The sequence below is a fragment of the Astatotilapia calliptera genome, chromosome 13 (assembly GCF_964374335.1).
Source record: "Astatotilapia calliptera chromosome 13, fAstCal68.1, whole genome shotgun sequence".
NCBI lineage: Eukaryota > Metazoa > Chordata > Actinopteri > Cichliformes > Cichlidae > Astatotilapia > Astatotilapia calliptera.
In genome coordinates, this window is record NC_137434.1 from 13,934,048 (window position 1) to 13,958,640 (window position 24,593).

Below are 24,593 nucleotides of genomic sequence, written 5' to 3' on the forward strand. Positions count from 1 at the left end.
GAGTGAAAGACAGAGAGAGCGAGCGACAGATTTTCTGTTATAACCTTCATTTTATGGAGGCACAGTGTGAGCACTCAGGTCGCATCAGAGCATCGGGCGGTATAGTGTGAGACCTGCATCGTGACCTACCAACTTCTAAGCCCTGCGAGTCAATCGTGCAGTTTGAGCAGGAGCTGAATAACGTGACTGAAAAAATCGCACAGTGTCTGCCCAGCTTTAGGTGTAGTGTCGTCCGAGACTTGCACCGCAGTGTCGGCGTATGTTTCCCTGTTGACCATGCTTGTTGTTGTGGTCATCTGTTGTCTTCCGGTATTTTCTCCGCAAGCGACCTTTCCTCGACCAATGAGATAAGCGGTAATCTGAATTGTCATACTCAAATTGTCATAAGTGTGCTGTCAGCTCATTGATCACAAAGCAGGAGAGGGGCTGGGAATTATGTTTTCAAACAAAGCGTTAATTCCATTAACATTTATAGACTACTTTTGATTCTCACTGTATTACGGGACAAAGTGCGTCCCTTATTAGCTCAATACGGGACGATTCCGTTTTTTAAGGGACGGTTGGCAACCCTAGTTGTGAGTAATACCAAAAGCAATGTTCTGCTGGATGAAAATAAAAACAATTTCAAAAGGTAATCTAAGCCATCAGTTGTGAATAGTTTTCAATTTTTGCTTATTTGTGTCCATGTGAGAAGATATTACTTGTTCTGAGAAACTCAGTTCTCTGACAGTTTGAATGCTCTCTGTGTGGGCTTTAACTAAATTAGGATCTTTTGATAACAGAAGCCACTAAATGTGATACGTGCAGAGAAAATTTTGAGAGATTTACATTCTTCTTCGTGCTAAAGTTGTTCCGAAAACAGTGTTAGGTTTGCGTTCACCTTTGCAACCTTTGTAAATGACTAAATCAGATGGCATAATCTTATGTTTATGAAACATGTGGAATCCTGACAGAACGCTGCTCAAAGCTAATATTAACAGTCATTAATGTGGCAGGAGCAGCCTGTATGCACCTGGCACCCTGATTTGACACATCTGCCATGTGTTCTCAAAATGCTAATTTACAGGTGTTTAAGTAATCAACTGAAATATTATGTTTCTCTCCAGGCGCTGTAACAAAAGTGATGCTATTTTTAAGGCTTCACACTGATTCGATTTTCCCGTGGGAGAGCGCTATGTCGAGGAAAGCGGTGCCCCCCCCCCCCTTTGCTCGCATGACAGAGATGCTTCTTTGTTAAGCCGGTTATTAAAGATCCTTTGGCCAGCGTCTAAACAGCCTGTAGAGATCAGAGAATATGATTCATTCATTGACTCATTTGTTCTTTCAACCATTTCAAGTTCAGGAAAAAAAAATAAGTGTCACAAAATATCATCATTTGTAGCTGCTGCACATGAGCAAGCTTAAGGCTGACTTCAGTACCGTAATTGGAAATGAACCCTGATAAATCAAGCCTGCATTATGACATGATTGTTACATATTATATGTAGTAAATTCCCACCATGATAAAATATATCCACTGTTATGTTAGAGCTGATGATACAGTCTCACGATCACGGGTTGTGCCCTCAGCCTTTCCCTTTCAAGCAGTGAGTTCCTGCTTATTCCTCAACTTGTCATAAACTTTTCCTTTAAATATCAGCAGTGGCCTTTTGGTGTCATTTCTGCTGAGTTTGTGAAATTGCACCTCCTCAAAAGCAGTCTAGTCTCTCAGGTTTAACAGAGCGCAGTCTCATGTGGGCACTCATCGTATGATGTGCTTTGCAAGACTAGTTCTTCGCCCGCAGACAGAGTCCCGGGGCTGTTTACATGCTGACAAAGTCTGTGCATGTGAATTGCTGCAGCATCTTTGCTAGGTGACAACCTTGTCTTCACATCTTGTTGAATTAAGTAATGGGCACAAGAGAACAGTGGAGCAAGTCACCCCTGCTCTCAGTTAATTATAGACACGTCATACCGCATAGTGACTAATGATGTGGACTTGTTTGTGTCCTAGATGAAACGCTGACATGTCATACTTCACATATCCAAAAATAATAATAATAATAATAACAACAACCAGGAAGTATTGTGTTACCAACAGTTAAGAATGAATCACGACACGAGAGTGGCTAATTTCATCTGAGCCATAGTTTTTGCCTACTTAGCCATGTAAGACTGAAGTAATACAGTGAAGTTAAAGAGTCCCAGTGCTCTGTCTCAGTAAATTAAGACAGTAGCTTTTCTTTGTAATGGCAATAGATTTATTCAGTGTGGAAAAAAAACAAACATACTGTTTGAAATTACACTTATTTTTCTTAAGGCACCCCATGCTGATCATCATCTGTTTTGTAAGTGGATGGTTCATTAAATGTGTTCCAGAAATATACTTTTTTACTCTAAAAGAAAAGGAGCAGGAAGAAAAATAAGGAAATGAAGGAAACCAAAATCTATATTGTTATCATTCATAATCCACCCTTTTGCTTTTCATTCCTTAAATTATTTTCCAAATTATTATTTTTCTGTAATAATTATGATACTTTTAATAGATCATAAGTGCCTTTTTTTTTTTTTTTATAATGAATGTGTTTACATCTGTCAGTGCGCCCCAGGGTGGCTGTGGTTACAATGTAGCTAGCCATTACCAGTGTGTGAATGTGTGTGTGAATGGGTGAATGACTGGACGTGTAAAGCGCTTTGGGGTCCTTAGGGACTAGTAAAGCGCTATATAAATACAGGCCATTCACCATTTACTTACTGTATTTATGTATGTACTATATGTATACTTGGTCACAGCTCCATTAGAACTGCAACCACAACTACACGTGTTAGCAGTCAACAAAGAAATGTGGCTCTACATTTGCAGCCAGCACACATCTCTTTTATCACAAAATTGATAAAATGCGATATAATAACAACTATGACCAAAAACATCGGAGTCAGCTTTAGTCTGAATCATATGAGCAGTTCCTACTTAGGGAGCTTGAGTGCATTCACTTAAGTTTGGCCCTGGAAGTGCTCCGCTGGTAGGATGTACCATAATCCAGGCTAGTGCTTTTGGTTCAGTGAGTGTTCGATATTACCTAGCCACCCATCACATGGTTTTGTCAAGATAAAAGCAGTCCAGCTGAGCATATCAGAGTTTTAAGGTATGATAAATTGTCTCTTCAGAGAAGGCACAGTAGGTAGTAGACCTCAGCAAAGACTTTCTATCAAGCATGCAAGAAATCAGTTAAAAGACACTACAAAAATTATACACACACACACCATCATGGAGTAAATGGTTGAAAGAAGAAGATATAAAAGGTGAAACCATTATTCAGGCTTGGTGTGTATTAATCATGACCTACTGCTTTTAGCTCATTGAGTTGTGTCTTTGCTTCTCGGGAATCTGAAGCCATGGTTTTGGATGTTGGCCAGAAATGAATAATACAATGAAAGTTGAGTTTTTTTCAATTGAGTCCTTAACTACTTTTGTTTAACCACAACATCAGTCCAAGAAGCTTTTTCATTTCATTTTTGTTTTTCCCTAAAGTGCCTTTTTATGTATCTATCTGCATCTTTTTACATCTTTTCCTTTGACCTTATCCAGTCCAAACAATCATGCTAATTATACTGATTTTATTTATAACAGTAACAAATATATTTGTTAGAAAATCATCTTATAAAATGCCAAATGTGCCACCATGGAGATGATATTATCAGAAAGTGGGAACCTTGTCTATAAATGTAGTTGGGAGAAATAACAAACCATTAAAAAAAAAATGAAAAGACATTGTGGTGAACCTTTCCTGCTTTTGTTTCCGTTTCGTGTTTGACATTAATTGGACTTGATGAGGGGTTGTCAGATTCCTGCTTTGCCAACTCACTGGCTAGGTGCTGGCAGCTCTTTATGTGGGCATCTAGTGTGTGTTTGCTGTAATGGCTGGTGCCTTTTAAAATGAGCCAGTTCAGTCTTCCTTACTCAGAAATTGCCAACAGATATTATAGGATTGATTTATCATTTTCACCCCCAAGGAAACCACGCCTTCCACAACAAAAGCAACACAATTTTTGTTTTCTCTTTCTGTGTAATTTCAAGCATTGGCTGTCATGTCTGCTCCACATAATTCTATGTGCAACTCGGAGGATTCGTGTGCTCTGGTTGGTCAGGAAATCAGCGAGGGTAGGAAAGTGTCTGAGCGGCTCTTCAGTCCAAGCAAAGTAAAAAAAAAAAAAAAGGAATATAACTATGTGAAAAATGATATGACGGGAAACTCATCTCTGGTGTTGGTCTAGCGACTGATCATTAAACTGGACCAAGTCAGTGTCCCATGGGCCCCCGGGCCACTGGACAGTCCTTATTGTCAAACCCTGCAATTCACCTTGGTGATATTTTCACTTACTGTACGACTTGAATCCTTTTCCTAGGCTCATTAAGGCCATTTTCAGAATGCCCTGTTGACACGAATGACTGATACAGAGGAATTGCGTTATCCCTGTTGCCATGAGTGAACCCACTAACAATGCATTAGCTGTCCAAGAGTAGTTCCTGACTCACAAATCAAGCAGCCCAACAGTAATTTTTGAAAAAGAGCTGCAGCCAGTTACACAAACCAGTAGCAGGCTACAATACGCTGCATAAATGTGACCACAGGAGAATGCATTTTCTCAAAACCTTGAAACAATACTGCATAATGTGAGTAAGGCTGAGCACATATAAAAGACAATGTTTGCTGCAGGAAAACATTAGATATCGGATTAACCTTTAACCTGATTTTAAATAAACGTATAGTGTCACAGAGCTGTGGTAAGGTATACATGTCTATAAGCACATTACTTGAATAACATCTGTGGTTGGTCAAAAATCCTCAAATTTTTCATATAAAAGATAAAAACATAAGGCCTGTACCTCCTCTGGTGCTGTCACACTAGAGTAAAGTAAGAATGGCAATCTCCTTGCTACAACTAAAAATCAAGGTTTGCTAACTTTTGCGTCCTGTGACCAAATGGTTGCCCGGTGGGAGGCAAACTGTCTCCAAAAAGAATGGGGAAGGTTTGCAAATGATATTTCATAAACATGGACAGATTCCAACATGCTGCAATCAACTAGATTCAGCTCAACTTGTCTGCCATGTATCTCTTTACTGATGAAATCACTGTTCATCAGCAACTACTGTTTGTGGAACGATTTCTACATTCTTGTTTCAGATATGTGAGTATGTGGCTGGACTCTGAATTTCAGTAGTTAATGTGAATTTTTGTGTATGTTAAAGGCAGCAGATTTGCAACAGATGGCAAAAGATTTACGATATTTGCCAATTTACTTCAGTTAATCGTGTATTATCACAAACAGATTGCACGTAATTGCCAACATGATTCCATTCAGTCACAAACAGCAGACGTACTCTGCCTTATTGCCATTTTATCGCTTTCTTAACATATCATAATCGTTTTGAAGGTGGCAACTGACTGCGAGTGGTAACATTTCTGGTCCCCATCTTGAAAGCAACCATGTCAAACGAGATGAGATCGCAAGCTCGTTGCACACAGTCGTAGTAATTCTGTTCATGTCACGGTCTCCAACCTCTGCTTTCCCTGTAGCATTGCAGCCAGAGACCTAACCCCTCTTATCACTGCAAGTGGTCAGAACTGTACTTTCATAAACATAGCAGGGGTTTTTATCGATGGAGTTCGAGAACTTTTTAACCATACCTTGTATAAGCATAAAGTTAGTCTATAATATCGCCTCCATTATAGGCATCCCTAGAGATTTCCCCTGCTACAACTTCATATTCTTCTTATTCCATTTCTTTTACTTTGTAGTCTGTTCTAAATATTGTCAATCATTCACATCCTACTTTAAAAATCCATTTGATCCAACATCAAAACGCAAAAAAGTGAACACTGGAGTCATGAAAGAACATTCTCATATATCATGCAATAAAAAAATATCTCTCTATTTTTTTTGTACCCAACACATATTGTATATTATGAGCTCTCAACTTGAGAGCTGGACTGTTTTGTTAGAATCCCCTGAGCTGAAGTCAAGGTGGCCTATTTTGAATTGGCTGTCATGTACCTGAGCAGTAAGCTATCCACCAGGTGTACAAAGTCCTTTGTGTAAAGGCCAACATATCATCACAGGCTTGCGAAGTTGATGACCTGAGTGTGTACCTCCTCCACCTCTCCTTATAGTCATATCACTTTGTCATCCAATGGGAAATGACACTCTAGCACATAGCCCTGACAAGGCCCTGCTGATTCTGCACACAGATGGCTGTCTATGCTGCAAAGGCACACAGCAGCCAGTTTTTGCTCTTCTGTTTGCAAACAACAGCCCTGTAGGGCATTGCTTTTACAAGATATGTCATTCTTCATTTATATATAAGTATATTGTCTAATGGTCAATAAAGTGTGTATGAGGGTTTTTTTTTGTCCAAGTAATATTACAATTCTAATTCTCTTACACCATGTAAGCTCAAAGCATCAATTTGCATCTAATGCTTGTTTCCAGATGCCACAGTATATATCCCTTCATTCGATGGAACTTCCTACTTGGAGCTACGGCCGCTTGCGTTGCTTCTCCAGCCTTCTGGTGTCAGCAATAATCGACCCGCAGGAGTCAAGGACACCCCCGTTTTTCTCTGTTTGACAGTGAAAACCCGATCCAGACAAGGAACGATCCTCTACAGTGAGTACAGTCTTTCCCATTACCAGTAAAGACCTGCAACACTGTAAAAGGAACCTTATAATAGAGTGTTTCCCCCTTAACTATATCTTTACAGGTGTAATATAAGGTGAAATAAAAGCCATCACTTCTTTTATACTGCATTGTCGTGCAAGAAGATGCTAATTTATCCAATAAGTAATTCAGCTGCCATTGATGGAAATTCCTCTACTTGTATCAACATTTACACCAAAAAATGAGTTTGCTTTGTTTTCAGGAAGTTAAATCAGAGGCTCAATAGCTTATTTGTGTCATTTACATTTAAATTTAATCCAGAGCCAGCATCCTATTTGCTTAGCTGATCTTGTGCTTTCTGAAATTAACACAATGCCAATAGCCACCAACTCTAAATTTCACAAATTAGCATTTCATTAACATCTCATTTGTGCAATCTGCACAAAAACAAAGTGTACTCATGAGAAGTACACTTTGGGGTTATGTGCTGGACTATTTCTTGTCCAGATGCAATAATTTGCTTTTAAAAAGCCATTTCCTCTTATTTCCTCAGAATTAAACAAAATATATATTGTCTTAGTAAACGTAAGAGGATGTGTTAACGTCTTCAGAATGCATCTTGACTCTTGGGTGATTGGCAGAACAAGTGAAACAGGTTTATTTGCAGAAAACAGACATAGTGGCATTGATAAGAGCCTCTCAGAAGACAAGTCTATACTGCTTAATGGTTTCTGGACAAGCAGCAAAAATTCATCTGCTGTCATGCTCGTTGTCTCTTTATAGATGCTCTCGACCTCCTCTGTGGGAACGTCATGTTTTCAGAAGTTGATTACACTGACATGTTTACATAAGCTCCAGCAAACACAACTGCTCTGCAACAGTTGTTATGCCAAAGAAAACAAGAAATACGAGAGTGAATGAGAATCGCATTTGATCAGCGTTCTGTAACATATTCAAAACGTACCTAATGCTATTTTACATATAGATATTTTCTTCTTGTTTGATTGTTTCATTTTAATCACGTAAAATCTCAAGAAGGGTCTGGCCAAGACAGCAGCAAACCTAGTTACAACTATCAAACTACACAGACACAATATCCATTTCATGTATAGTGAAACAAATCAAGGGCGAAACACATCGAATCTCAAAAACAGTTTGACTGCAAATTTAGGAGCAATCACCCTGACCGAGGCTGCTATTTTCTCCATCCTTGAAATGACTTCAGTTTCCCCCCAAAGTAACCAGCTCTGACAATTTCAGGTCCTTCTGGACATTATTCCAGAGAATGTGGCGGCATATTTATTACACAAGAGATATGTAAAGAGTCTGGGCTAAAGCAATAGTCTATTGTGTTTCCCTTTCACTTTAAAAGATTACATGCACTGATCAATCTCAAGTATTAATATTTTAAAAAAGCCACTGGCCTGACTTTAAATGTCACCCAGGGCATGCAGTGAGTCATCTATTGATGCAGGGAATTGTGGGATACAAATACAGCTCTTACGTTTCCAAGGCTGCAAGTAAAAGGACACAGAAACCTAGAGAGTATCTTGTGCCATAGCTGCCATTCAGTCAATGTTTAATTAGTTATGACATTTTCAGCAAATAAGTGGATTCAGCTACAACCAAATGTTAAGATAATGTGTCAGGAGCACCATGTACTTCTCAGAAGGAAACGCAAACAGTGCTCTGGTGGAGGATTACAGATAGCCTTGTCTTCTGTCGACAGCTGGGAGTTTTTTCGCTGTTACAGTGCTGATGATTGAGCTGTGAGGTAAAAGCGAACAAAGGAATCCTCATAAGGCAAGAGCTGGACACTCACACGCAGAGATAGCATTGGGATCACCCTTTATGTCCACTGTGAGCTCTACACTGTATGTCTGCCTGCTGCCAGCTCTTTTGTTCCCACACCTGTGCACACACATACACACTCTCCTTTGTTAAAGTAGAAGATTGGGGTGGGTAGGCCAGGCAACCCCGAGTAGACCCTCATAACAATGGAGTATTGTTTTGGGAAGAGAAGAGTCAGTGATTTTTTTTTTTTTTTTTGAGGACTGAGAAAGCTGAGCCATGAGAACTTTAGTTAATTTACCCTGCTTTGTGTGTATTACACATCTGTTCAAAATATGTATGCATATATTAAGTATCAGCCAGCTTAGGGGTGAATCCAGAGCATGAACGCATTGAGCTGCTCTAATAAAAAAGCATCCAACTCTGGGTCTCCGTGGACCGGCTCCTCGCTCTAAAAACTGCATCCACCTTGAGTTTAGGAGCCTCTCGTTGTTCCCGTGTTACAGCACAGCAAGTCAGGTGCAAGTGCAACAGAACTGTAACCAGCATACATTGTGTGGCGATCATGGGTAATTTATTCTATACCCACCAGCAGAAGACATCATAACATTCATCTTTCTGGTGTAACCTAGATCAACCTCTTATCGGTGACATCGTCTACAGGTCCTGGACCTATTAAACAGCTCAGTACACCTCAGGGTTAAACCGTATTTCCTCTCCTTTGATCATAATGTGGAATTTCTGGCTTGACTAACTGTAATGAGAGTGGCGAGGAGTAAATCCAGGAGTTGTTTAAAATTCAGGTGTGAAATATCCCCTTGAACCCAAAATATGTGATGAAGAGTGTATGTTAATTCATTTAACAGTCTTACATTATCACTAGGAAGTTATGCTTGTACCAGCTGACTTTTGTTATGCAGTTTAATTCTGAAAGAACTAACAGAATTATTCTTTCTGTGTGCTTTTGACACTATAGGCTATTTTGTGGGGGGGAAAGGTGGTTTTACTTTTACTATTCTTTGGGGTAATAATAGCTTGACTTTTCTTCACTGGGCTGACATTGGCCTCCCACGATGGCTACTGAGTGAATTAGCGTTGCACCAAAGACTTAAATCTTTGTATTTAAAGAGCTGTTAATTAGGCTGCACTCAGAATGTAATAGAAGTCTAAATTAGTGCTTTATATAGGGTTGGTGTATTTGAAAGGTCAGCCAGCTAAACCTTAAATAGACATAGACAATGGTAACATCAATTTAAAGACAGCTATACGGTATCCTGTCTGACACGGGCGCTTAATTACAGTGTTCAAAAATCAACCAGTCAGTAAATTAAGGAATGAAAAGTCTTTTTAAAATGACATATTCCCAATATATGTGCATTTTTATTATATGCTAAAAATCTTTCTTTATCTATAAAATCCAAATCTACATTTGGTTTGTGTTGCAGAGATTTAGGGTATATTATTAAGGACTTTTTTAAAAATGTCAAATGATAGGTTTGAGAATAGAATAGCGGAATAATTACAAAGCAAAGCCATTAGTATGCTCCCCCATACTTGAAGTAATGGTTTGAATTTTGATTTTTTTTTTTCTTTTCTGTTTGAAAAACCGAATATTACATGGATAAAAAGAATATAGCTTCAGGGAGCTTTTTTTTCTGCCCAAGAAAAGCTTTTCATAATATGACTGAGAATGCATTTGCATCTGTCATAAGTCATAAGCTATGTATTTTATATACAAAGCTATGCATTACAAACTACACAGTTTAATGCAAGTTGTTGCCTGAGTTCTCTAATTAGTATTTTTCCCGTACTATATGCAGAACAATAACAGGAAACACTTATATTATAATTACTTAAATCAGGACTCTGTAACACAATTTATCTTTATTCTTAAGGAATAAAGACAACGACGTGATTTGAAAGAATGTGGTTTCAAAGGTTGTACAGTAACACCCCCTTTGTAGTTGTCAGATGTGACTTGACGTCAAGATAGCAGTATTGTCTCACTTCCACCCTGGCATAAGTCGCCTCATATATTCACTGCCACCAGTTGTCTAGCTGTGTGGATCATAAGTTATACCAGTCTAAGCCTTTGCAGATTTATACTATAGATCAGTTTGAAAAACTGACTGCTGTTTCAACCTGATGTCATCTTTATTCCAAACCAGCTTTCACCACACTCAATTGTAGACGTGAACACGGCTGTAAATTACAAAACATAGTCATAATTTTAGGTTAGTTGGTTCAATTAAATCCGCCTGCTCACTGTTCTCAGTAATATTTACAGTATCTCACTGGCACAGAAAGCAGACTGCGAGCCTTGTCACGAAAAGAGATGGATGTTCAGAAAGCATAAATAGTGGGCACGGTGCCTTTTATCTAGAAATACTTCCTGGCATATAGCACCCATCTCTTTCACATCAGTGAATAGGAACTGAAAAGAAAACTCGAGAGATCAAACAGACAAAGTTAATCAGAAGAAAACCAAAAGACGTGCATTGAGATGCGAAGACTCTCCGCGCCAGACCTGCTCCTTATTCTCTGCTCCCCCTTTTCTTTACACCTCTCCCTGAAGCAAACTCGCGAGTCTCCCCCTGGACTTCAATTGTCAGCTGGAGAAGAAAAAATAGAGGAGGTGGGGTGAGCAAGAGAGAGGGGGAGGGGGAGAGAGAGAGAGAGAAAACAGGTGACAGCGACTGGCAGAAGGACGAACGCTCTGTTAAGTTCAGCACAGAGTAACAGGGCCATGGGGACTGTAGGAAACAATATCCTTACAGAAGAAAAATAGCAAAATAAAAGATGCTGCAACATTGACATCTAGAGAAAATAATATCTGGCAGCGAATGAGTTATAGAGCTAAGCAGAAATTGATTTGAGAGGAGATGAGAGAGGCTTATTTTTGCAGTAGGAAGTAAGAAGTGTAAGGCTTCCTTTGTTAGTCCATTCATAAACATTTGACAGCCCACTGTGTTTTTGAAAAAATTTAAAAAAAGGATATTATTCAGTATTTTAATACACAATATCTTAGTGGGTAACACAGCATGTCTTTTGTACTGTCTTCTTCCACTCACTCCCAACTGGTAGATGACAGATGACTCCCCCTCCCTGAGCCTGGTTTCCTTCTATTAAAAGGGAGTTTTTCCTTCCCACAGTCACCAAAGTGCTTGCTCACAGTCATCTGATTCTTGTGGTTTTATCTGTATTATTGTAGGGTCTTAAACTCACAATATAAAGCTCATTGAGGTAACTGTTGTTGTGATTCGGTGTTATATAAATAAAATAAATGGTCATTCCATGTTGCCCTTTTAATGTAATTTTTGCCCTTTGTTCGTTTTTTTTGCTTTGTTTGCTTTGTTAAAGAATATTTTACTGGTTAGTTAGTTTTACATTTCTTTGGCAGAATGCAGCATGTTTATGACAGCAGCAGGTTAAATTCAGACTTAAACATTTCAGTCTCCTTCAGTATTTAAAGTGACTCACTGGCTGCTGCCCTGTTCCAACCAGCACCGCCCACTGCTTGCTTTAAAATTATAATTGTTTTTTAAACCCTTCTGAAGGTGATTTAAAAAAAAACTGCAGCATCCCTTGTTTCTCACCTCATGTAAGTTTTTCACAGCAAATATATGCACTGCTATTAACAGGCCCCGGGTGTCCGAATATTTTTGCACCATACCATAATGTTTGAGTCATATTTCCTTTCCACTTTCAAGCTTTTCCTCTCAGCGCAAGCTTTTTTTTTAATAATGCCTTGTGACTTTACCACAAGCAAAAAGCGTCAAAAGCAATTGTTTGCTAGAGGAAAGTCAAGTACTGTGTATCTCAAATTATTATCTCATTTCATGCTGCTGACTAAGATAAGATAAGATAAGATAAGATAAGATAACCTTTATTAGTCCCACACGTGGGAAATTTGTTTTGTCACAGCAGGAAGTGGACAGTGCAAAAGTTATGAGGCAAAAATTAAAATACAATAAGAATAAATACAGTACACAGCTGTACAGAATAGAATAAAATAATATACTATATACAGTAGAATAAAATAGAATAAAAATATACAATAAGATAAAAATAGAATACGAATGCTATATACAACTGAGTAAAAATACAACGATGCCAGAAAAGATTATTGCACTTAGTGTTATTGCACATGTGTGGATGTGTATGTTTGTTCAGTTAAAGTCTTTGTTGTGGAGTCTGACAGCAGTGGGGAGGAAAGACCTGCGAAATCTCTCCGTCCCACACCGTGGGTGCCGCAGTCTCCCACTGAAGGAGCTGCTCAGTGCTGTCACAGTCTGCTGCATGGGGTGGGAGACGTTGTCCAACAGGGATGACAGCTTAGCCGCCGTTCTCCTGTCACTCACCACCTCCACTGGGTCCAGAGGGCATCCTAGAACAGAGCTGGCCCTTCGGATCACCCTGTTCAGTCTCTTCCTGTCCCCAGCAGAGATGCTGCCGCCCCAGCAGACCACACCATAAAAGATAGCAGAAGCCACCACAGAGTCATAGAAGGTCTTCAGGAGTGGGCCCTCCACCCCAAACGACCTGAGTCTCCGCAGCAGGTACAGCCTGCTCTGCCCTTTCCTGTAGAGGGCGTCTGAGTTATGAGTCCAGTCCAGTCTGTTGTTCAGATGAACACCAAGGTACCTGTAGCTGTCCACAGCCTCAAAGATTATATTCAAAACATAACTGCATTTAACAACTCATCAGTTGCATTTTGTCTTCACGTATAAAGAGTCCGTGTTGCTCTAAAATTAAACAGGTGCTTGCATTTAAGCAAACAATACATTTTTGACTAAACAAAGGCTCTTGGAAGGATTCAGACTGGACACAGATTTATCAGCTTCTCAGACGCTTGCCAGCCCTGTAATAATTTGTGAAAAAGAGCACTTTTAATATACTGGAATCAGCTGAGCCTTTTTAGATAGATATATGGAAATCGCCAAATAGAGATGAACACCAGAATATGTGTTTTTTCTGCCCTTGACATGAAGTCTCTTGCATAAGATGTATTTTATAACAAAGCGGTTTGGTACTGTTGCAGGCACGATCCAGAGTTAACACCTTTATTGAGAACGGTATCAAAAGAAGGTTGACTTTTATGATTTGAATGACAACAAAAGGCAAGTTGGACACAATTTTTTACATCTTAAATACCGCTGAGATTTATTAAATCACTGAGAGGTGAACTGAAAAATCTGATTACATGTTACACTGCGGTGTTCTACTGCCGAACTGTGGATTATGACTTTTGACTGGATGTTAATTTGTCACATTCTGCCCACCAAAAGCATTATTAGTCACTGACCCAGTCTCCAAACGTCCCAGATTCTGATGCTATAAAGCATCCACAGCATGAGCCGGATCCACGGAGGATCCATGCCACGACCACAGGACATTTTAGGAAAGCTGTAACAATGAATACTGTGTCTCTGGATGAAATCATGTGCTGGCAGCATGATCATACAGAAGAGCAGACGACCAAGAAAGGAAGATTACTGAACAAGTGAATGAGAGTAATTTTATCTCTTCGAGCAGGATGCAAACTAATTAAATGCTCCAGACAAATGAAGCCATGTAAAAGCCTCTTATTCTACTATGAATGATGCCTTGCTACCTACAGTGTCCCTACTGCTATTTTTTCTTGGGCTAAGAGTCCTACCCTTCTGCAGAACAAAGATCAGAAAATTATAGGAGTGAGATATTTATTCCTGTGTGTCATTCTGCAACAGTGGCTTGTAGTATGGCACTGCACTGTTAAATGCATCCCTGTTGTTTCCTAAGACAAAGAATGGTCAGCTTAAAGAATACATTTATCTGAGTGTAGCATATTAAGCTAAGCATTGCCTCCTGTGGACAAAGAGATGGGGATTTTCTTGATGCCCTTCTTGCCCTGGAGGAATTGTTCTGAGCTTTCACATGAGTTGCCATATACCCTTAAAACAACAAGCTCTGCTTTTGTTCAATTTTTCTCCCGTGTCCAAATCCTCCACTCATTTCATTACTTCAAGAGAGATGCCACAGGAATGTCTCTGCCCACACACCTCTGTCCTGGTCCTAGCCTAGCAAAGAGTTTTGACGCAGTTACCATTGTCATTGTGAAATGAAATAGGCCAACCCTGATTGTGTTGAGTCTACTCAGTAGTTCCCTCTGGGTGTGTGGTCCCCTGTCGCCCTCTGTAATTCAGCTGAAATGTGCCCTATAAGCCCTGTTGGAAACAAAGAAATATTTTAGGTCCCTCTAACTGGGCACTATTGCTGTTCAGTCCTCTGACTTGCAGGAATGTCTTCCCTGACAGTGGGCAAGTTTGGTCTCTGTCTCCCTGCTGCATTTTATGTTGCTCCCCTTTTGCTCCTGTGTTCTTAGACAGTTGAAGACCTCGATAGTGTGTGTGGGGGAGAATTTCATGCTGCTGCTGCTGGCTGTCGCTCCCACAATGCACTGTCTCACTTGCAAGACACTCAAAATCTCCCATTGAGATATAATGTGCTGGAGTTAAGTGACATACTGTAGAGGTCATATTCCTGTTTTGCAATCAAGACCACAAAGGTTGGGGAAAAGTCGCACCAGCTGCCATTTCCCAGAGGCTTTTCCAGCAGGAGCAAAATGTAGATTTACCATCAGTCCTCCAGTCGCAAGATTGTTCTGCTTAAATTTAAAAAAAAAATGTTTTGGATCTTGAGAGCCCAAGCTGTGATAAAAGTACCTGGTAATCATTCTCCTGGTAGGCAGGCAGAATGAGACCTACTAGAGTGATCCATGGGGAAGATACTTATATCCTGAGGATACCCTCTTGCTTGCTACCTCTTACCTCTCCTCCCTGCAATAAACCTACTGAAAACTTGTGTGTTTATGTGCACATGAGTGGATCTTTATCTTTTGAAGCAGAAAACTCACTGCTTTCTGCTAACCATACCATGGCATAATGGTAATAAAAAAACATTTTACTGTTATCCTAGTAGCTCTGAATAGTGTGGTTCCTGTGTGGCACACGCACAGGGATGATTCAGCTCATATTGATGCAGTCTTGGTATGTTATAATATGAATCATTACTCATAAGTGAACAGCGCTTTATGTTCGATGCCAAGTCTCAGATAGCTTCATATAGCTCAGACTGTGAAAGGAGCAGTTTGATTTAAGGAGGTCTGTCAGACAGTGAGGACCAAAGTTTCAGTTTCCACCAGTGGTATAAGGGACAAGGAGCCCTGTACTTACTTCCTTGTAGGTCTTTACTAACACGGTGTCTGCAGCAGTGGGCAGAGAAGATTTATCTCGAATCAGTCTCCTCTCTCTTCTCTTCTCTTTTCAACAATTTCCCCCTTGTAGGTGGGAGTATCCAGTGGAAAGTTTCGATCTCTCAGCGAGAATTGATTATTATTCACTATACTTTTTCAATTGAGCTCTCCATGACCTTTGAGTAGATTTCTATCTATTTCTTTCATATTTTCTTGTTACTTTTAACTCGGCTAAGACTGAATGATTTGTATGCCATTTGGTCCATCCTAATTTAATCCTTCAACAAAAAAAAAACAGTGCGAGTGCTTGCAATGCCTTTTAAGCCTTACACTTTAGATTTTATCAGGTCTAAGTCAGTTTATTCTTAGCTGTTTTGTTGAGGGAATGATTGCCCAGTTTGTGCATTTATTGTAGAACTCACAGCAATGTGAACTAGGTCTTTGTAAGCTTCAAGGAGGCATGTATTTTGACTGTGTAATGGCATTTGTTGGCAGATAGCAATCTTCCCTCAGGTGTCAGGTAGTGGTCCTGTATATTACCTCTGTTTTTGTATTTGTATTTGTATTGCATCTTTATTTTTAACACATTAAAATGCATCACACAGCAGAGATTAAAGATCATTTTGAAAAATTAGCATACAATGTGAGGAAAGCATATGGAAGAAGCCCTGTGCAGCTACCGTAGTTACTCAACTGAACATGTTCAAATCAGATCATCTTCTATTTTCAGATTTTAAAGTCACACACAAAGGGGCCTCATTTTATACACTCAGTATCTTTGATAAGTTTGAAATCATGTAACGAATATTGTACTGATACAATACAGCAATATGCAAAAAGAGGCTATTTACTAATTGTGATTTTCTTACCTTTCCAGCTCAGGAGCAGAACTTTGGGGATCAGTTCCTTCATGTTTTCCTTCAAGATGGAAGCCCTGTTGCTAAACTTGGTTGTGGTGGCAGTCATATTTTGCATGCAGCTGTAAATCAGAACATCAATAACAACAGATGGACGTCAGTCACCATCAGGTAACGATATGGTGCTTCTACTTTGCTGTCATTCACCTAGAATTCAACTGCCAGGGAAGAACGTTTTTTGTAACATGTGTCAAGCAGGCCTAGAACGATTGAAGGTACAGTCAGTCATTTTTTGAAGTTATTTAATAGAAAAAAGAAAACTGTACTCATAGGTTCCAACAAACTGATGCATTCTCATAAAAGCTATTATAAATCTATTAAAAATACTGTTGTGGGAGGATCAAAGAGGATCAAAATGTGTTCATCATGCTTGTGTATTCCCGATATTGTCGCAATAATTTGTTATCAACATTCATTGTCTGTACAGCTGACAAGAGCTGAGTAAACAACAACTAGTTGTAAGCTAACATTATGCCCGCTAATGTTAGGCTCAGTTGTCCTTAAAATCGCACTTTCCCGTTACAGTCTTTCAAGCAACAGACTCCAACAAAGTTACATCCACCCATAACGGACTCCTTTCACAAAATGTTACAGACTTTTCTAGCGTAAAAGAAGGTGGACACTTCTCAGTCAGCATTGCCAGCTGAGGTAAACAGTAGGTTGATGGCCTTCCACAGACTGGGAAAGCTCAGGAGCAAATCGGGATCTGGAACAGTCAATAGTAGAAACAATCTAAATCTTCTTTAAATGAATGTTTTTGATCTCTGTTTGTTGGCTAAAATGTGTTTTACATACTGTAACTGTACATTTGTGAACTAAAATAATGAATAGTAATATGTAAATTGTTTACATCTTATCGGCATTATTTTTTACCTATCAACAGTTTTAAAACTCCACTAGCATACACAAATTGCATAAAAACAATAGCAAAATATCCATCTTACTAGTAACTAAATTTAGCTCCTTTTTTATGTCCTTTAGTAATACTGCTTATGAAAAGGCATAAGCAACAAATATAACTACTCTTTAGATTTATCATGGGAAAACATCTCACTTTCAAACATTTGGCAGTAGACTCGTTACCAGACCTGATTCATATATATTTTGACTTATTGCTTGTTCCTTTCAAATAGTTCTGATCAGCCATCCTTCCCCCTGCACTGCTGATCTTGTGTCTCTGTACTGCACACAAAGGCTTAGAGGCTTCATCACTGTGGGGCAGAGTAAGCCAGCAGGAGAAATGAGAGAGTGCCTGCTGCTGAGCTCTGCTTCTATTTGCTCTTGATCGGTTCAGCAATTTTATTCATATGCAAATGAGCCCATGACATCATCAAGTCATGTTTGAGCACAGAGTACCTACTTTCCTTGGGTGATAGTTGGCAACACTGAATACAGATGCCTTGCTGTTGTCAGCATGTATGCAGTGCAGTGCTGTGGTTGTATTTAACTGTAAATACTGTAATCCAGACTCCAATGACCGGTGAAAAAATTGAAATTGCCTGAAGGCACTGTAACACAGTCTCATCTCCATATTTTTTTTCCCAATCTTTCCCTCTTGCATGACTCTCAAATGCTCTTTTTTTTCTATCTTGCTGTCATCTCGGGTTGTGTGGTGCCACTGCACCTAACATCGGAAAGGGAAAACATTTACCTGTTTTTATACAAATACAGTTACACCCCTTTGACTTTCTCATGTTATACCCATAAATGTCTGTCTGTTGCACCCACACAGCAGCGTTGCTACAAAGCCTATTCAACATTACCCGACCAAGCTTCAGTACTATAGTATGAAAACATTGACACTCATTTTTCATAAGCTTTATTTCTGGTGACATAACTGCTGCACGGGGTACGACGTCGCAGATGCAAAAATGCTTGTTTGTTTTTTACTTAAATTGTTTTCCCTACATTATGATCACATATAATTAAGCAAAAATCCAACTTAAAACCATGATAAAGAGTGTTAATGTTTCTTTACCTCGCCCTATTTGAAATCCTCTTAGCTATGAAGGAACACTGTTTAGCAGTCGTGCACCACTTCGTCTTGCTAATCATCCTCAACAAAGGGATAAAAGACATTATGAATATTTAATCAAGAATTTAGAAGCCAGTCCTGACAGTAAACATAATTGAATGAATCACATTTTCCTTTTGTTGGTCTTCAAAAGGAAAATGTGATTCATTTCACTGAAACATTCAGGACTGTTTAAATTGGCTGCCACATACATGAAATATAAAGTCCATACCTTTCTCTCCAGTGAGCTTCCATTGAATTATGAACACTTTGGCTGTGTAGAAACACTGAGTTTGGTTTCGGGAAAATGGATTATAATAACTTATATTATATTTATTCAGACACGCTATCAATAGCTATGCAGATTTTCTAAATGTAATGGTGTTACGGTGCATTGTGTTTTCACAAAACCGTGTGTAACGCAAAGGCAGATTGATAACAGCTGTGAAGCATGCAAAACATTTCCACAAGGCAGCAACTTTGTATTATATTTTCCCTCTCCAGAAATGTTTAATTGTATTATTTCACTTAAAGCACAAATGGGCTGTAGCACTCCAGAGCAGACAAATGCTGGCAAGACAAAAAGCCACTGCTGAAATGCCCCTTGCTGCCAGATAAATTCACAAAGGGGAGTGTGCAGGGGGGATGCTGTGTCATTTTTCATTTGGGGAGGACATGTTTGTTGCTGGCTTGGTTTTTGATGTTGGGAAGTTTTCCTTTGGGGATGTTTAAGGCAATACTGCTGCGATTAAATTTGAGAGTGGCAGACTCCAAACGCTCCCCTGGTCATTTGTGAGGTGTGTATGCTTTTAGCTGAATCCCGTACTACTTGCCATTCACTGTTGGAGTAATTTCCATTTACACTCAGTCAAAGATCAACAAGGATGACACACAGCATTCTGCAGCATCACATTTCTTACCTTGTCAGAGGTGAACTCGGAGTCCCTGGCAGACATGATTATTTAAATTTATGCTGCTTTTGTTGGTGCTTTTTTCTCTTCAGTCAAAGGAATGGGAGTAGTGTCTCAAGTATGATTCAGGCTTACTGAAAAATATTCTTTTTTGTCTGACTGAGGATCCTGTGTCTAGCACCTTCTGGGTTTTGATGTTCATGTTGATGTTTTTTACTGTTGAAAATGCACCAAATTTTCAGTTTGTGTAGAAGCAGTGCATGAATACCTCGTCATCACGTCTTTTCTTACAACCTTTGTTTGAAAGGATGAAAATGTCAGCGTTCTGCTTGATCACTGAAAGCAAAGATTCTCAAAAAAACTTGCCTTTAGTCTTCTTTGGTGATGCCATAGGGTAGTATTGCAGGTTGTTTTAATTCTGTCTTGAATTGCTTTGATTTCAAAAGAAATGTACATCTGTATTTACACTTTATTAGGTACACCTTGACAATACTGGGTTGGACTCTCCTTTTCCCTTTAAAACTGTCCTAATTCGTGTCCTAATTCTTCATGGCATAGATTCAGCAAGAGGCTGGAAACAATCCTCAAGACTTTTGGTCTTGGCATGAGAGCATCACACAGATGCTGCAGATGCAAATCTTTTGCTCCACCACATCACAAAGGTGCTCTGTTGGATTGAGATCTTGTGATTGTGGAGGCCATTTGAGCAAAGTGTTGTTCTTGTTCAAGAAACCAGTTTCAGATGATTTGGGCTTTTTGACATGGCACCGTGTCCTGCTGAAAGCAGCAATCAGAAGGCGTGCACTCTGTGGCCATAAAGGGATTGGCATGGTTGGTAATAATACTCAAGTAGGCTATAGCATTTAAACGATGGTACTAAGGCACCTAAAGTGTGCCCCACAAAGTACCGCCCACACATTACACCTCAATCAGCAGCCTGAGCCGCAAAAACAAGGCAGGATGGATCCAGGTTTTCATGGTTTTCATACCAAATTCAGACCAGTCATCTGAATGCTGCAGCAGAAATTGAGGCTCATCAGACCAGGCAACATTTTTCCAATTTTCTCCTTTTTAGGTTTGGTAAGTCTGTGTGAGCTGTAGCCTCAGTTTCTGTTCTTAGTTGACAGGACGGGCACCCGGTGTGGTCTTCTGCTGCTACTTCAGGTTCAAATTGATCTGCCTGCACAGATGCTCTTCTGCATATCCTGGTTGTAACGAGTGGCTATTCTGGTTACTGTTACCATCCTGTCAGCTCAGTGCAGTCTCACTTCTAGCAACAACAAGGCATTTTCACCCTGAGAACTCCCACTCACTGGATATTTTCTCTCTATCAGAACATTCTCTGTAAATCCTAGAAATGGCCGTGTGGAAAAAAATCCCAGTAGATCAGCAGTTCCTGAAATACTCAAACCAGCTCGTCTGGCACCAACAACCGTACCACATTCAAAGTCACTTAAACCACCGTTCTTCACGATTCTGATGCTCGGTTTGAACTGCAGCAGCTCGTCTTGACCCTTTCTACGTGTTTAAATGCTCGGAGTTTCTCCCACGGAATTGGATGATTTGTGATAATGAGCAATTGAACAGGTTTGCCTAATGAAGTGCTTCTCAGTGAATGTTTATTTCATAATTAGATCCCTTAAATCACTTTTCTTTTAAATTAGCACCGTATTCACATTACAGCCACATTATAGGTGGGTTGTTTTGTCCAAGCAATGTTTTTGTACACATACTCTTGAGTGTCTTTCCTCCAGCACAGAACAGAATGAGCCAAGGATCAGTCAACCAAGTCTATGACTAATGGATGAGGCCATGATGTCCAGACTTTTACTTCCTCTACAGCTCCGATAAACGAAAACAAAACACTGGTTCACGATTCTTCTAATGCAGCTCTTGCTATGCCCTTCCTGTGTGTCCTGAAATAGTATGTGCTTGCTCTGACCACAAAACACAGGACAGCAAATAACAGGAAGAGCATTAATTATTAGTTGCTGATTAAATTATTATGATTCTCTAACTGTTGCTTTTCACAATAATAAAAGAATTTAAAAAATGGCGACTTTAGTTTCTCGTTCAGTTTTTAATTCAGCGAGCATGCTATCATTTGCATCGCATATTGAACTTTAACGATTATTTAATTATTTAATCATTAAACTTATATTTAATGGCCTGTTCAGTGATCATCGAATAGTTTTGTAGAAAAAAATGAACATGTGGGTGTGAAATGTCTCCTAGCAACAGCCGCTGGTACCAGGAAGAAAACAGACTTATGCTGTGAGAAGAAACACTGGAAAGAATTTCAAAAAAGTAACTTATTTCAGGGCATCTCAGGGAGTCGGGGAATCTGACTTCTTTGAATTATTGTCACAGAAACATTGGAAACTCCGCTTTCTGAGTTCGAGTCCTCTTCAGCTCCGAAACGCTGATTTACTTCACTCAGCATAATGTTTGCTGATATAGAACTAAGAGGGCATTTTAGTGCGAGTCAATCAATGGTGCATTTTGTTATACGATGTGGTTAGATCAATCTTATGATTTGCGTCTATCCTATTAATGGGTACATAACCCCTTTGCAGTTTGTGAAAGTAATTACCAAACTGCTACATTACAAGTGAACACTTCCCTGCTGGGTATTAATCCTTTGGAGAGTAATAGAGAAAAATGTATTTGGGGAAATGGCACGCCATATGTGCGCTTGTTTCAAAAGTATCTGATTTAATAAGGGCCGTTTTTGTTTTTGAAACCACGTCCTTTTTTTTTTCACAGCAAGGTATATGTATCAATTACACACTATTCAGAGTTGTATTGACAAGTCCTCCCATGAAAGATTCAGCAGCAGCCCTGCCTGCTCACTTGGAGTTTCTTTTGTGAAGCTTCACAATACCACGAGTGTTGCTGTGTGCTGTCTAATTGTATTGCTGGAGATATAATGATAGAACACAGGCTACCCAAATTAATTGAGGCTTGCCAGTCACAGCACAAATTATGCAGCAAATGCTGCAGTGCTGCTTGTGTGAAAGTAACTGCACCAGAGCCAGCCATTACAGTCAATGTAGGTGTAGTTTATGATCTGATAAAGAGCATGTTGCACTTATGGAAAAAACAACAACAAAAACAACAAACAGACCCCTTTGTATATCTTGTGCAATAGGTGCAGTGGTGTGATATGACATTTCATGATTTGTAACCATATGTAAGGTTATTTTCAGTTAAATCAGATGCAGCGCCGCGACCTGTTGTGCTAATAAGAATATCAAAGTAACAGTTGGTACTTGTCTTCTTTGTGTGTGTGTGCCAGCTACAGCTCACTGATAATAAACCCTACTGAGCATAGTCTCCATTTGCAGAACTAACAGACACTTAAATCAATCAAATGACTCACAAATGATAACTTCACAACTTACATGTTACACATTATGATTTGCTCTTTGTAAGAATCAGAAATATGGCTAGAATAACAAGGCTTTTTTGTGCCTTTTTTCCCCCAGACACTAAAAACTGTTGCAAGGGCACCGTGCAGTGCATGATGTTTTACTGCCATCTGTTGCCAATACTTTCAGATGTTTCATGCAAAAGTAATATTTTAATGATTGTCCTCCTTTATTATTAGTTGTCTGCAGGGGACTGTGAAGAGGGAATGTTCTTATTGGATTGTAGAGACAAACACCCACCTTCAGGTTTAACAAATACCTCTGTGTAAAGGTGCAGTCCTGAAAATATTTGCAAGGTCCCTTAACATTCCAGGTAATATTTCAGTTGTGATCCTCCGGAAAGTTGCTGTAATGCAGTTGCACCTTAATTAGTCACACACCAGACGCAGTCTAAATGAGGATGTTAGAGATGACAAATCACTCATGATTAGAACATTAGCCAGATGAACAAATGCATAAATGATGATTGAGTTAGGAAAATGATCACAGCCATATTGTGGTGTGGTCTGTCTTTGGAGAAATATTTATCCGTCTCTGTTTGTTTACCTCAAACTGGAACTTTGCTGCGTGGGTCCTGTGAGACCCAGAAATGAATGGTGCACAAGGGGCCCAATAAGAAATCACAGTTTCTTCCCTACATTAGAGAAAACCACTGTTTCTTTTCCTTCTTATTCATTCATATGTTTGTTTGTTTGGTTTTGGGCTTGTGTGTATGTGTGTGGCGATTATAATGTGGAGCTGTAGGTCATATTTCTAGCTATCTACACCACATAAAGTAGTTGTACTCATTTTTAAAAATATATAAATAGTCACGTTTTCCTTAAAGCAAGACTATTGTAAATTAGCTTGCTGGAATATTAAATGTGCTCATAAGAACTCATCAAGTTCGCTTACTTTGTGTGCATGCTTTCCATATCTCCCAGGGACAGTTTTTGTAGCATCAGTAGCCCGAATAAAAGCTACTGTGGTAAGCACCAAAATATTCATCAAGCGCCCTCAGCAATAGAGGTTGTAATGATGTTGTGATGTTTCATACCTCGCAAAATGGTCCATTTTTGTTGCACAAAGATAAGGATTGATATATCGCACAACTCTATCCCTTTCATTAGGATCCAAGGAACAGCGGGGCAATATCCCAATGTAAGAGAGTGAGCTCACTGGAACACACTGAGCACCACCAGGATGTTAATGGATGTCTTTTGTGGACATTAGGTTGCCTTTCACATTTGCCAATGTAAATGTGCCTTAATTTATCAGTGAGTGTGTACAAAACGGCTCTTATGATTTCCACACCTGTAATTAGTCCTACCTGAAGTTGAGTATGATTGCCGCAGGGAGGTGTCCTGGAAGGCTGTTTCAAATTAGCAGGAGGGCGATTGCTCTGATTGTTTCCATCTGGCTATTAAAGCAGACGTTTGAGGGTTGTTCCTCATCAGTCATCATCGGTACAGTCAAAAAGAATGGCTGAATAAGTTACGAAATACACACAATCGTAGTTGTGTGGCGTGTTTACAGGCTGGTGGCAAAGAAACCCACAGAACACAAAGGGCATCACGCATTGCCGTGTTTACGTGTGTGGCGGAGAGCGTGCAACCTTTTGCATAATGTTGAGTCTTTTAAAGTGGCTTCTATTGTGTACTGCCAGCATAAGGCCG

General features: G+C 39.5%; 1 protein-coding gene across 1 annotated transcript in view; it reads left to right on the forward strand.

Moving 5' to 3' along the window:
- The window catches only part of eys (EGF-like photoreceptor maintenance factor), a 178,577-nt gene that overhangs the window by 115,492 nt on the left and 38,492 nt on the right, over positions 1-24,593 (forward strand). Inside the window, exons 40-41 of the mRNA XM_080288105.1 lie at positions 6,473-6,649; positions 16,543-16,693. Of these exons, the coding sequence (XP_080144231.1) occupies positions 6,473-6,649; positions 16,543-16,693 (328 nt within the window). The remainder of the gene's footprint in view (positions 1-6,472; positions 6,650-16,542; positions 16,694-24,593) is intronic.